General features: G+C 41.6%; 2 protein-coding genes across 2 annotated transcripts; both read left to right on the forward strand.

Moving 5' to 3' along the window:
* The first annotated feature begins 6,712 nt into the window (after window positions 1–6,712).
* LOC147448261 (uncharacterized) lies at window positions 6,713–8,428 on the forward strand. Its single transcript, XM_086523776.1, has one exon. The coding sequence runs from the start codon at window positions 6,713–6,715 to the stop codon at window positions 8,426–8,428; it is 1,716 nt and encodes a 571-aa protein (XP_086379902.1).
* Window positions 8,429–9,038: 610 nt separating this feature from the next.
* On the forward strand, window positions 9,039–9,937 carry LOC147448262 (uncharacterized). Its single transcript, XM_086523777.1, has 2 exons — window positions 9,039–9,476; window positions 9,632–9,937. Exons 1-2 carry the CDS (start codon window positions 9,039–9,041, stop codon window positions 9,935–9,937), a joined length of 744 nt encoding a protein of 247 aa, XP_086379903.1.
* Window positions 9,938–15,146: the final 5,209 nt, after the last annotated feature.

Raw genomic sequence — 15,146 nt, forward strand, 5'->3', positions numbered from 1 at the left:
ATCCCAACAAGTGGTATCAGAGCTTGGTAGTGAGAGCATTGAGAGCTTCATCATCATTGTTGAGTGTGTTGAAAATTGCTGCTGTTTCATTGCCGTTTTTCGGTTTCGCGCACGCGCGCATTTCTAAAGAGCAGAAGGTTTTTCCGAGCTTGGCATTGGAAGGTTTAGCACTCCGCGAGTATTTTCACCAGGCGTCCTAGTGTTTAACCCCCCTTTCGGAGCCATTCGTGCCATTAGAAATCCCATCCGAGCTACAGACTAGGAGCTGCGTTTTTCAGCTCTCTTTGGTAGTTTTTTGCTGCCAGAGCTTCCATAGCCATTACAGGTGCCATTGTTGTAGTGTCTTCCACTTACGTGAGCCCACAACTCATTTGAGAGTGTGTAGCCTCTTCTTGGAGTGGCCTCATACACACAGATAGAGTGGGAGTTTGGCGACATTGTCTTCTTCGACTACAGGTACAGGTACATGTGCAGGTACAGGTACAGGTACAGGTACGGGTACAGGTACGGGTACAGGTTACAGGTTACAGGTTACAGGGAGCTTTGGATACAGGTTTCTTCTGTGGTTACAAAACATGTATTTTGACTGTGGGACAGCCATGTATATGGTTGTGGTTTGAGTGGGAGCTTCTACTCTTCTGGGCAGTCTGTTTATGCGTGTTCTTGAGCTACAGGTTTACATCATCTATGTATGTTGATGGATGTGGATATGGCAGTTTGACAGACACTCTTTATGCATGATATTGTGGAGATTTGGTTCACTTATACATAGAGCGGGTTTGCTCTTGCTTGCAGTGTTGCGGTTTGAGTACGGACAGGTACTTGGTTGACATTAGAGATTGGACTTCGTTGAGCTTGTGCATTGGTTATATGCTCACTTGGATCCATTTATGCTCACGGATTTGTGTAAGCTTGGTCAGCTTATGTCTCTATTGTGGTTATTCAGACATGGAGTATGTTTATGCCTCTATGACAGCTCATTGTTGATGCATTTTGTGGCACGGTTTTCCTAGGCCGGTTGAGTTACAGGTGTCACGGGTTTATGCATTTGTTTGTGGATTTCTACGTACGTTTTTTGACCATATTATGAGCTGATTTATACTCTATGCATTTGCTCTTTGATTGAGCAGCAGGTGTTGTCAGATTTGCAACACTACTTTGTTGTGGCAGTTTGTTGGTTGGTTACAGGTTTCTCATTGTTGCATTCTTGTTGTAATGGGCACTAAAGAGGACACAGTTTTCAATATTGAGAAGTTGGATGGTGCTAACTTCTCATATTGGAAAGATCAGATTTGGGATGTCTTGGTGCAGAAGAAACATATTCGACCTCTAAAGCTGCAGGGAGTTAAGCCAGAGAACATGGAGAGGGATGATTGGGAGGAGTTGGATGAGATGTGCAGGTCTACCATTAGGCTTTCCCTTTCAAAGTCTGTTTATTACAATGTGAAAGATGCACAGGGTGGAGCTTATGAGCTATGGCAGCGGATTTGCGATATGTATGATAAGCATTCGGCTGCTTCTATGGTGTATTGGATTAAAAAGCTTATTGATTTGCGAATGGAGGAAGGTGCTTCCATGAATGCGCATTTGAATGAGTTCAATACAATTTTCAGCCAACTTGCTACGCAGAAAATTACGTTTGAGGACAATGTAAAAGCTATGTTTTTACTTGTCACGTTGCCTGAGTCATGGGACAGATTTAGGACAGCCATAAGTAACTCGGTTCCTGCGGATGAGTTGACAAGTACTAATGTGGAGTCTAGTCTTCTCACGGAAGAGATTAATCGAAAGAATAATGCAGGTAGTAAGTCTTCTAGTGCAATGGTTGTCAGAGGCAGGACTATGGACAAGTATAAGTCCAACAGGGGTAAATCTAGAAGCAAGTCCCGTGCAGGCACAAGTAAAAAGGATGTGGAATGTTTTCATTGTGGTAGAAAAGGCCATTTCAAAAAGGATTGCTACAAGTGGAAAAGGGAAAATGGAGATGGTAAGAAGAAAGACCATGATACTAAGGACAAGCCTAAGTCCAATGTCAAGATTGAGGAGTTAAATGCAACACAGGGAGAGTGTAGCTCTCAAGATGACCATGTATGTGCTCCGACTAGTGCTACTAGTGAAGAGCTTGGTGATGTGTTGCTTGCATCCTATTTTGATGACGCTTTTCTTCTCACTCATGAGAGTAGTATGCCTACGGATTGGGTCATTGACAGTGGTGCTTCTTTTCACGTTACACCTCATAGGTCGTGGTTTCATGACTATGATGCTTCGAGCACAGGTACTGTCAGGATTGCCGATGGGCGTTCTATGCAGATTCATGGCATTGGAAATATTCATTTGGCTATGCCAAACTCTACTATGTTTGTCTTGCAGCATGTGCGTCATGTACCGGCTCTTGCAAAAAGCTTGATTAGCGTGGGTCAGTTGGATTCACTTGGTTTCAATGTATCTTTTGGTGATGGAGGTTGGAAGCTCACTAAGGGCAGCCTTGTTTTGGTTAAAGGTGCTAAGAGGAATACGTTGTATTCCCTTTGTGTAGCTAGTGTGGCTGATCACATTGTGGGGATCACTGAGCAACCTCCTGCTTCTTTATGGCATCAGCGTTTGGGGCATATGTCACTGAAAGGTTTGAAGTTGTTGGCACGTGCGGATTACATTCCCGTTTCAGATTTTGGTGGTTTTGAGTTTTGTGAGCATTGCCTTTATGGTCGACATGCTCGGTCTTCTCATAAGAAAAGTGTTCCACACAGATCTTTGGAAAAGCTAGCTTTGGTGCATAGTGATGTATGTGGGCCGATGCCCAATGCTTCTCTTGGAGGTGCTATGTACTTTGTTAGGTTCATTGATGATGCTAGCAGGAAGGTATGGGCATACCCCATTCGTAAGAAGGATATGGTGTTTGATATATTTAAGCAATGGTTGGCTCTTGTTGAGAACCAATCAGGTTGTAAGTTGAAGTGCTTACGTACGGACAATGGGGGTGAATTTATGTCTCATGCTTTCACAACATTATGTGTTGAGAAGGGTATACGGCGCGAGCTTAGTGCTCCCTATACACCTCCTCAAAATGGTGTGGCAGAGCGCATGAACAAGACTATACAGGAAAAAGTCCGTAGTATGCTTTCTATGGCTGGTTTGTCAAATGGATTTTGGGCTGAAGCTGTTGCCACTTCTGTGCATTTGATAAATCTTTCACCTAGTGTTCCTTCGAGCATCAAAGTGCCTGAAGAGGTATGGACAGGTTTGCCACCTTCGTATGGTCACCTTCGTGTTTTTGGCTGTGAAGCTTATGTACATGTACCTAAGGCAAAACATAGAAAATTGGATCCAAAGAGCAAGAGATGTATCTTCTTGGGTTATGGTAGCTCTGGTGAGATGGGTTATCGATTGTGGGATCCTATTGATAGGAAGATTGTGCGCAGCCATGATGTTGTTTTTCATGAGGACTCTATGTATAGAGCATCACCGCGAACGGTTGAGGTTTGGCGTGTGATATTTGAGGAGGATGGTCATCGGTATGATGGTCCCATGGCTGCTCGTGGGCAGCCCATTGACCCTCAAGTGGGAGATCAGCCCTTGTTGGGAGATCATGTAGATGTGGGACAGCCAGATGCACCTCCTGCACAGTCTTTGAGGCGTTCAGAGCGGCGTGCAAGACAGCCTCAGCGTTTTGTGCCTTCTATGGATTATGTATTGTTGACTGATTGCGGGGAGCCATCATGTTATGATGAGGCCATGTCTAGTGTTGACAAGCTCAAGTGGGAGCAGGCTATGCAGTCAGAGATGGATTCGCTGATCCAAAATGAAACGTGGGAGCTTACTCCTTTGCCAAAGGGTAAGAAGGCACTACCATACAAGTGGGTTTACAAGATAAAATTGTGTTCAATGGATGCAAAGCCTAGGTACAAAGCAAGGCTTGTGGCTAAAGGATTCAAGCAACAGAAGGGCATTGATTTTGATGAGATCTTCTCCCCAGTGGTGAAGATGTCTACTTTGCGTATGTTGTTTGCTTTGGTAGCTACAGAAGACATGGAGTTGAAGCAAATGGATGTAAAGACAGCTTTCTTACATCCGGACTTGCACGAGGATTTGTACATGGAGCAACCAAGTGGGTTTGTTATTCATGGTTCAAAGAAGATGGTATGCCGGCTTCTTAAGACCTTGTATGGGCTGAAGCAATCATCTCGTGAATGGTATCGTAAATTTGATGCATTCATGAGTTCATTGGGCTATGTACGCAGTTATGAGGACCCATGCCTCTATACTCGCAAGGCTGCAGATGGTAGTCTTATTGTTTTGGTTTTGTATGTGGATGACATGCTGATCGCAGGGAAGTGTATTTTTGATGTGGATGCCTTGAAACATAGGCTACATGAGACCTTTTCCATGAAGGATCTTGGGGATGCCAGTCATATTTTGGGTATGCGGATCACTCGTGATCGTTCTCGCAAGATGCTCTTTCTTAGTCAGAAAGAGTACATTGACAGGGTGCTTGAGCGTTTTCATATGGAAGGGGGAAAGGCCATTAGTACCCCGTTGCCTCCATATGTAAAACTCAGCCATGATGACTGCCCTCAGACAGATTTGGAGACTACAGAGATGTCTCAGATTCCCTATGCGTCAGCTGTTGGTTCCTTGATGTATGCCATGGTGGCTACGCGTCCAGATCTTGCTCATGCAGTTGGTGTGGTTAGCAGGTACATGTCTAACCCGGGCAAGCGTCATTGGGATGCAGTGAGAGGTATTCTTAGATACTTGAGAGGGACTTCAGACTTGTCCCTATGTTATGGTGAGAAGGATATGTATGTTTGCGGATATACAGATTCAGACTATGCAGGGTCAGTGGACTCGAGGAAGTCTACTAGCGGCTATGTGTTCACAGTTGCAGGTGGACCGGTTTCGTGGGCGTCACGTTTACAGCCATGCGTTGCTTTGAGCACTACAGAGGCTAAATATATGGCTGCCACTGAGGCTGCCAAGGAGGCCGTATGGCTCTCACGGCTAGTGGGAGATCTTGGTATGGCTGGTGATGCTCCGATTCTACATTGTGATAGCCAGAGTGCCATAGCGTTGGCACGGAATCTTGTCTTCCATGCGAAGACAAAGCACATTGAGGTGAGGTATCACTTCATACGAGAGGTGCTAGAGGACAAGCGCATAGAGCTTGTCAAGGTACACACTGACGATAACCCTGCTGATCTACTCACGAAGTCGTTAGCCTCACAGCGGTTTGCACACTGTAGATCGCTGATGGGTATGGCTTGACTTCTTTTGCTGTACTTTGGCCACTTTAAAGGCACACTACCTTTAAGTGGGAGATTGTTGGTTAAAGGCCCGTGTGCCCGGCTGCCCGTTGTTCAGCCGCCCATGTACAACCATTCATTTACTCATTCATAATAACTATACTCATAACTACACATTGTAGTGTGAGTACCGCCCCGCCACACACTGTGTCTATCTCCTTCTTCGTGTTGGCTCTCTGTGTGTGTGCTCTCCGATCCCAACAACAAACCCCAAAATTTTCTATTTCGAAGGAAACCCAAGTGATTCCTCATATTACAGTGGAAAACGTAGAACTCCTTACCTCATTTACGTTATTCTGAGAAATATTGCATGAGACAAGCAAGACCCCTTGAAACTTTTTCTCTTAGCATAGTAGTCAAAAAAATGGAGAGGGAGCTGGGAGAGCCAGTCTATTGCAATGGGGCAAGAAACTCTGATAACCAATCTACCAAACTTTAAGATTCCTCTTCTTCTTTATGCAGGTAGCCATGATAGGCACGTTTTGTAGCACAATAGGAAGACCCCATTACGAGGTAGGTTTTGAATGTCATACGGGCAATGCTAATAGACTTGCCGATGAGTCTTGATACCTAAGCATACTATTCCAATGTGAATTGGGAGAACCAACCTACAATATTTGGAGAAGGAATTGGAAAAGTCAATCTACCACATTGGGTGAGAAAACCACAAAACCACTCTTACCACACTTGGGTGGTTCAACCTTTCTCTCGTTCTTCATGCAAGAACCCATGAAAAATCTGTTCTTGATGTCATAGAGAGAACCAATGATATGAGATGCTAAATAACCTTCAAGAAGTCTCACAACTGAGTCTTCAACTCCAATGGTGTCATTTCATATTCAGTTTATCCTATGACGTCTATTAAATTTAATATATCTTACTAATAGAAGAAGTGGGAGGATGAGTGAAAGGAAAGGTTTGTTAAAGCAATAGAAAGGATCTATCAAACAAGCCTTGAACTCATGCGCACTCTTTATTCCTTCATTTGGTATAATACTCCAATTAATATGATGTGTTGAGGGTATTATATGCTTGCATTTGGAAGTTAGTATAGATAAGGAACTTCCCTACCTTAAGTACACTACTTTAATTAATACTATGATGTATTGAGGATATTTTATGCTTTCATTTGGGAGTAACTAAAATGATAAAACTTATGCACTCATTATGAACTTAGTGTTTTCTCTGTTGCTTGACAGAAGCATTTATGAGGACAAGGGACACATGCCTTTGTCTTCCTGAATCTACAAGTCATTCCTCTCATGTGCGTGCACCCCGAAAGGTTGCATGAAATTATCGACGTCAACTCGCTACACAACGTACGATATACTTGCTAGAGGATGCCTTGCCATGCTCAACAAATGGCCATGGTCGTGGTAGGAGTCCCTCCATATTTGTGGAGGGTTCTATCCATGGTGATGTCTATTCCACAAGTTCCTTTGCAAACTGTCACGCAAGGACAAGGACGAAGACATCACACTCTTTCATGTTTGGATGCGACAAGAAGATATTGTCGACAACGGGCAAGGCAACGCACCTCCAACATAAGACAACAGCGCCATCAACATGACGAACACTTTTGCCCTCTCATAGACGCTCAAAATGAGGAACAGGTCCCGTATGTTCATGACACATCACTTGGAGGAATTGCTTGCATTCTACATGCCTATCCATGTCTACGAGGTGTCCACCCTTCCCTGCTACCATTGATACATGTCTCATTGCCTACAGATCATACAGGAACCATGTCCTCCTTCTGTGAGTTTTGCGGTGCACGTCTTTGGCCGTGTGAAATGAAGAAGGAAGATACACCATCAATGGGAAAATATTGTTGCAAAGGTGGGAAAGTATCCCTCTTTCCTCTTGCAAGACCGCTAGATGTATTGGAGAGGCTACTCACTAATAGTGATGCTTTGAGTAGGTCTTTCAGAAGAAACATCAGGAGTTACAATAGTGTTATGGCATTTGCATCTCTTGGAGCTACCATTGATGAGACATTGATGGGTAGGTCTGGTGCATATTGCTTTCGTGTACATGGCGGTGTGTACCATCGAATTGGTTCTTTGCTACCACATGAAGCAGGGGATCCAAAATTTGCACATATATATGTATATGATACTGAGCATGAGGTTCGGAATTGTATGAGTGCCTTGGATGGTTTGAATTTGTCCACTCTTGAAGCATTATCAATGATGATGCGATCATGTAATCCGTATGCAAATGCCTTCTATAATGTTGGTAGAATGTTACGTGACAGTCCTGGTGTGGAGATCAAAATGACAATTTGTGAGAATAGAAATACTTCCAGGCAGTACTTGATACCTGTTGGCAATGAGGTTGCTGCGATTATGCTAGGTCAAGGGGATGTACAAACAATTGGCCATCGAGACATTGTGATACATTGTCAAAATGGAAGGCTGCAAAGGATTTCAAATCTACACAAGTCGTACATGCCACTATTGTATGTTCTTCTCTTTCCACGGGGAGAAGATGGATGGCATATCAAGCTTCCTTATGATAATGTGCATGGCCCTTTGGATGCCTTGGTTGGTCGACAATGTGTCACTCAAAGAGAGTACTATGCATATCGACTACAGGTTCGTGCTGATACAGAGTCATGCTTGCTTCGTGGGGGTCGTTTACTTCAACAATTTATGGTTGATGCATATTGTGCCATTGAGGAATGTCGTCTTGCATGGGTCCGTACAAATCAGCAGACGTTGAGGGTAGAATTGTATGCAGGCTTGGTTGACATGGTGCATTTGTCTGGGAGTGATGCTGTAGTTGGATGGTCTGCAGGTCGAAGAATTGTCTTACCGTCATCTTTTATAGGCGGCCCTCGGCACATGTACCAATTGTATCAAGATGCAATGGCGATTGTGCGTGCAAAGGGAAAGCCAGACCTATTTATCACATTCACATGTAACCCCAAATGGCCAGAAATAAATGAGGCATTACTTCTAGGACAGGTTTCCTATGATCGACCAGACATAACCACCAGGGTTTTCTTCTTAAAACACTCGAGCATGATGAAGTATATCTTAAAGAAAGATATTTTTGGGAAAGTGGTGGCTTACATGTCCGTCGTGGAGTTCCAAAAGAGAGGCTTTCCACATTCTCATACATGATTGATTCTAGATCCTCGATGTAAGCCTCAATCAACATTTGACTATGACAAGATGGTTTGTGCACAGCTGCCAGATAAAAATCGATTTCCAGATGCTGCATGATATCATTGTTAGTTGTAACATTCATGGTCCATGCGGTGAGTTCAATAGTTCATCTCCTTGCATGGTTGATGGCTGATGTATTAGAAAATATCCACGTTCATTTTGTGAGCAAACAAGCATGGATAATAATGGCTACCCCATTTATGTGCGATGAAACAATGGCTTCACCGCCAAGGTTAGGGGTTCTACTATTGATAACGGATGGGTTGTGCCATATAATCCTATTTTGTCAACACTATTTAATGCGCATATCAATGTTGAGGTATGCTCGACAATTTCAGCCGTCAAGTATGTCTATAAGTACATCTACAAGGGGCATGATAGGGCAACTGTAAGATTCCATACATCGGTACGTGATGCACAAAGGGTGAACATTGATGAGATAGACATGTACACAGATGGCCGCTATGTATATGCATCTAAGTCTTGCTAGAGAATTTTTGAATATCCTTTGCACAATGACGCACAAGTTGTTCAGAGATTGAGCGTGCATGTTTCGGCTGGTCAAATGGTGACTTTTCGAGATAATGATAGACTTAATGATGTCTTGCAAAGAGATAATGCAGAGAAGACCACTTTGACAGAGTGGTTCACATGCAACTTGGAGAATCCTGAAGCAAACGATAGTTTGTACATTGATTTTCCTCAAAAGTGGGTGTGGAATTCAGGTTCCAAGAAATGGACAAAGAGATGTCGTGGGGACACTATTGGGCGGATGTATTTTGTGCAGCCCTCTGCAGGTGAACGATATTATGTCTGTTTGCTTTTGACTATTTGTAAAGGATGTAAATCATTTGAGGATCTACGCTCCGCAAATGGTGTATTGTTTCCAAAATTCAAGGCAGCATGCATTGCAAGGGGTATCTTGGAAGATGATGGGGAATGGTTTGGATGCATGGAGGAAGCTTGCAGTACACATACACGCTTGCAATTGAGACATTTGTTTGTGACCATTCTATTGTTTTGTGAACCCTCCTCCCCTCATCTCTTATGGGAAAGATTTCGACGTTTTTTGTATGAGGACTATCAACACATGTTGGAGATGAGGACTATCAACACATGTTGGAGATGAGATATGAGTCGTTAGATGGTTGTGCACAGGTTTCTGAAGGGTGTGCATTGAGAGATTTGCATAACATTCTTGGTACTTTTGGACGAAGTTTAGCTGAATTTCTTGGAATTCCAATGCCTGATGAACGCTTTATGACACGTGATGAAAATAGCTTGCTTTTCCAAGAGCAATGCCTTGACACAATGCAAGATCTATCTGTGTCACGTGAAATGGAGCAGAGTCTAAATGAAGATCAAAGGATTGCTTTTGAGGCAGTGTTGCATGGATTGACTATTGATGGTGGGGCTATTTTTTTCCTAGATGGTCCTGCGGACTGGGAAAACTTATTTGTATAATTGTTTGTTGTCACGTGTGCGTGGAGAAGGAGAAGTTGCATTGGCCACATCATCTTCTGGTATTTTAGCATTGCTATTGCGAAATGGACGCACTGCACATTCTAGATCCTTGGACCTTGATAGTTGTAGCACATGCAATATCCTTGTTCAAGGTCAACTTGCTGAATTGCTTAGAATGTGCAAGTTGATTGTGTGGGATGAGGCTCCTATGATGCATCGATATGCCTTCGAAGCTTTGGACAGGTCTTTGCAAGATATCATGTGCTCAACAAATCCATTTGGTGGAAAAGTGTAGCTTCTTGGGGGAGATTTCAGACAGATCTTAGCAGTGGTGTTCCATTTTGATGCTACACTTTGTCAATTGCACTTATGGAATCGTGTGAAGATTCCTAGATTGGCACATAGCATGTGTGTGGGAGGTGGTGATGTTGCAAATTCTGCCTATAGAGAATGGCTTATGGATGTAGGAAATGGGACTTTGACAATCGATGATGAACAAATGATAGAAATCCCCCTCACATGGTGCTTTCTTCATCCTCATTGGATGTATTGACAGGTTGCATCTATTCAAAAATTAATAAAGATGTGGTCCATGCAGAATACTTCAGAGAGCATGCCATCCTTGCTCCAAAAAACTCTGAAGTTGATATTGTCAATGCTAAGGCACTGTACACAATGAAAGGTGATGTTGTGCAACACTTTAGTGCTGACTCTGTGGCGGAAAACTCGATGCAAGATCCTTTCTTATACTCTGTGGAGTTTTTAAATAGTCTCACCTTGGGTGGTGGATTTCCAACACATTGCTTGGAGTTGAAAATGAATGCCCCAATAATTCTACTACGGAACATTGATCCAAGTCGAGGTCTATGTAATGGGACATGCTTGGTGTGCAAGGCATTTCATGCAAGAGTTCTTGAGGCAGAAGTTATTACAGGTACATGGGTAGGCACTCGGGTTTTCATCCCTTGAATATGTTTTGTGCATTCTGGTACAAAGTTGCCATTTGTTCTTAGACGGAGGCAGTTCCCAGTTAGATTGGCTTTTTGTATGACGATAAATAAGTCACAAGGACAAAGCATTGCCATGTTGGGCCTATACCTGGTGACACCGGTCTTCACTCATGGACAACTGTATGTTGCATTGTCACGTGCACGTTCAGCCACTGGAGTGAAGATTCTCCTACGTGACATTGATGTAAATGAAACAACTGCACTAACAACAAACATTGTGTACCATGAGATATTAAACAATGCCATATGAAGGTTCCGATCCTTCTTTCTGTATGACGATAAATAAGTCACATGGCCAAAGCATTACCATGTTGGGCCTATACCTGGTGACACCGGTCTTCACTCAGGGATAGCTTTATGTTGCACTGTCACGCGCATGCTCAATTGTTGGAGTGAAAATTCTCCTACGTGACATTGATGTAATTACAAAACAATTGCACTAACAATAAACATTATGTACCATGAGATATCAATCAATTCCATATGAAGGCTCCAATCCTTCTCATCATTGTCTTCTTCTTTATATATGTTTCAAATCATAAAATATTTTGTGAATTAATTTTCTACCTCTCTCCATAACATATACTAAACTATGTCATGTGAAGGTTTTGTTCCTTCCTCACATTGTCTATTTTGTGGTTTCTATTTGGGTATATAGATCATGGATCAAATGACTTACATCTCCGAGGTGTCCTTTCTATTAAATGTAGAAGATCATCCACATCCTGGTATGTTTTTGTCCACCATTAAGACATGATGTGGAGACTTATTCTGTTATCTTTGGGACCTTGATTTTTTTTCCATTATTTTAAGCAGAACCACTTTTTTGGTGTGCACCTTTTCCGCACAAAAAAATTGTTAGGACCATCCGCAAGCACTACAAGACCAGGTGTGTGTGTGCATGAAATCAGAAATTCACGGCATAAAGTAAGATTCATGGTTTTTTTGTTTCCTTATGTGTTACGAACCTTAGGAAGTTGCCATCTATCGATATCTTTACATTGCGTATTTTGGCATACTCCCGACGTTGAGTACGGTGTCTACTCGGTAAGGAAGGAGTGTGTGTCTTCCCAAGATGAAGAAGATGCTCAATGGTTTGCTAGATATGAAGGATACTCCGTTCTCGATGATTGGGAGTACCTCCAGAGTTCTAGGTTCGTTGAGTTGATCTACCAAATCTACTTGCCTAAACAACTTGCATGTTTGACAGTACCATACATAGCTGCAATAACTGGTATGTGTAAATTGTTGTGTTTGGTGCTTCAATTGTATTATTTTAAAAAAAGTCTCCCTTTTTTACTACTATTGTTTGTTAATCCAGGAGATAATCAACCTTGGGATGGAAAAATGGTCCTCAATTTAGGAATGGAGAAACTCCAAGCCGATTGCCAATTGCATGATGAAATGAGCTACGTTGATATTGCCTCTTAGATCATTTGTGGCACGATAATTTCCTTGACTGTGTTTGCTTCTATGACAAACATACAATAGCTTTGCGATGCTTGTGATCCATTTTAGGCAATGTTCTTTGAAAATCTGGATACATTTCTAAATGTCTTGGTGTTTATTATGACTTTGTAATTCTATGCAGTAGAGTTTTCCACTTGCGATTTGAGTTTGAGGGATCCAAGATATTAGGTTCATATCTTAGAGATCTTTGTTTAAGCACAACAATTCTATGCATTGATCCTCACGTTTGTGAGAGGATAGGTTGTTATGTTGAGAGAGAGAGAGAGAGAGAGAGAGAGAGAGAGAGAGAGAGAGAGATGTGCAATAAGGAAGAGAGAAAATTGTGCATGTTGCTTGAGGAAAACATTAAAGTTTCTCTGTGTCTTTTCTTGAGCTTGCACCTCTTATGCTTTGTGTAGATTATGTTTTTTTGTATGATAAGATGTTATGTTCGTAATATTGTGTAAGGGGTTGCTTCCTTTGTGGTAGTTGACACATAGTTCAGCTTTATATGCATTGTGATGTACTTTTTAATGGTACAGCTATGGAAAACATGAATAACAATGCCATTGTTGAGACCGAATCGGATGGTATTGAGTCCACTCCTCCAAGGTTTGCCAATGTTCGAGCGGCAAAGAGAAGTGCTCGATGCGTGGGATCCTCTTCTATTAATCCTGTGGTAAATGATGGGAATCATGAACTCATGGCTGCATTATGGGACTTCTTTGTCCGTAGTGAGTCTAGGCAATTGGACTTTGAACGACACTTATAAGCACTTTTGGACGTGGCTCAACAAGCGAATGGCCAACAAATTGTAGACCTTCGCAATGAGGTGTGTTTATGTGCATGGCGCTTCAATGGAGGAATGGCCAAGGTTGAGGAGAACCAATTCAACATGCTGGTGTGCATGGAGCAACAATTTGAATCAATGCAAAGCTCACACGTGCCCAATAGGGAAATCCAGGTCCAAATTGATGCACTTAAGGACCAGGTCCTTGCTTTAGAAGGAGAGGTAACCCGGCTCAAGGTCCATTTGAATCGATTGAATGCATTGATGACAAAGATGGCTCGAGCTTCTGATGGCCGTGCCATATAGCAATGTTTCAACCTTGGCTACTAGAAATAGTTGAAGCACGCACTTTTGTGTGTTAATTTGATTCACTATGTTGATGTACTAAAGCATAACTTGTTTTGAACTGCGTTGGTAGGATAAATTAGTGAACGTGTTGTTTTTTTTTTGTTTTATACTTGTGTCGTTTGATCTACATGGCATGAAGCCATAGAGTATACTTAAATTAAGTTTTGAGACTTTGGTTGAGATGATATTTTTGGTCAAAACAATAAGAGGTACTACCTTTGTGGCTTGGGGTCATAAGGTAGCATCTTTTTAGAAAAGAGGCTTCCATCGTTACAACTATGCTTAGCTATGTGAGCTTCAAGGACGTTGCAATGAAATACTTGGAAGCTTGATAGATTCCATGATATTTTTCCACTATCTACATTTCATTCTGAAAGTTATCTTTAAGTTTACAAGTAGAAATTGTCTTACTCCTTTAGATTTGGTTCACTTTATGCACTCTCAAATAATTGGGTAGCACTTTACAGACCCCATTATTAGTTCGTAATGACCATTGTAGACAACTTCAGATTGGGGTCATGCACATCAAACCACTTCAATGGGATATTTTATTGTATTGATGCATATGCACGTGCCTAAATTTTGTTTTCTCTTTGCAAACAACAAACTTCCTCCTATGAAACCCTTTGCTTTTGGAAATTAGGGACCATTGAGACCCTGTTATGATGTGTATCCACAAAGTATGTATAATGTATCCTAATTGTGGAAGGTTCAAACAAGACGATAGAGTTTGTGGGATTATTTTTACAAAAGGGTCATCGATGTATGATAGTGTAGGAAATTTGAATGTTGTTATAGTTATTATATATTACCAATTGAAACTCCACCAAAGCATCCTTTGCCACTAACTATTTTCTTGATTGTTTCCTAAGAGTTTTGACATTTTGCATGGATTGGAAATGTAAATCGTAAATAAGATCTGTCGGTGTTTGAAGGTTTATTGGTATTGCATTTGAAGTTATTCTCTTTTCTTAAAATCTCAAAACTATGTGTTGCCTCTACTTTAAGTTGTTGCATATGCATGATATTTTTCATGTTTTTCCATCTCATTATGTGAAAATGTTGAAAATTTAAGGCTTATGTACACATAAAAGAGTAGATTTGTGTAGCTCTTTATGCATGTCTATGAGTGATCGAGAACTAAGATTTTGTTACAAATTTCAAAGTTTGAATGGTATCAATAGTGTGCTCTTTTGGATTACACCAACATGTGGATCGCATACTATAGTTGCTATGTTGATTCAATTCTCTATACACTTTGATTATCATGAAAAGCTGATGTTATGATGTTTCTTGGACGGGGTTGAAATATTGTATTTATAGATGCCAAGTCAAAGAAGGCATTGCACAGTATCTACGTTTAGCTGGATGCTTCATCATCCGCCGTTTCTTATCTATGGTAAGATCTAAGTATATCCTTTGATAATTTTCCAGCTTGGTGTTCAAACTAACAATTTTCTCATTTAGATCCACCTGGTTGAAGAGGCCCACTTAGTACGCGTGATGTTGTACACATTATTGAAAGCTTTGAAGTTGTTAGGTAAGGAACACCAATGAAGCACGATGCTTTTTTAAATATTTTTTGGTTATTGAACTTATTGTAATTAACCAA

Source organism: Adiantum capillus-veneris, chromosome 11, assembly GCF_014529385.1.
Source record: "Adiantum capillus-veneris isolate H3 chromosome 11, ASM1452938v2, whole genome shotgun sequence".
In the NCBI taxonomy this organism is placed as follows: Eukaryota; Viridiplantae; Streptophyta; class Polypodiopsida; order Polypodiales; family Pteridaceae; genus Adiantum; species Adiantum capillus-veneris.

What these genes read in the sequence shown, in the direction of transcription:
- LOC147448261 (XM_086523776.1), top strand. Translation starts at nt 6,713, where the DNA reads ATGGTGATGTCTATTCCACAAGTTCCTTTGCAAACTGTCACGCAAGGA.
- LOC147448262 (XM_086523777.1), top strand. Translation starts at nt 9,039, where the DNA reads ATGGTGACTTTTCGAGATAATGATAGACTTAATGATGTCTTGCAAAGA. An exon ending in TGCAATTGAGACATTTGTTT is followed by an intron (nt 9,477 to 9,631) that starts GTGACCATTCTA and finishes GGTTGTGCACAG; the next exon opens with GTTTCTGAAGGGTGTGCATT.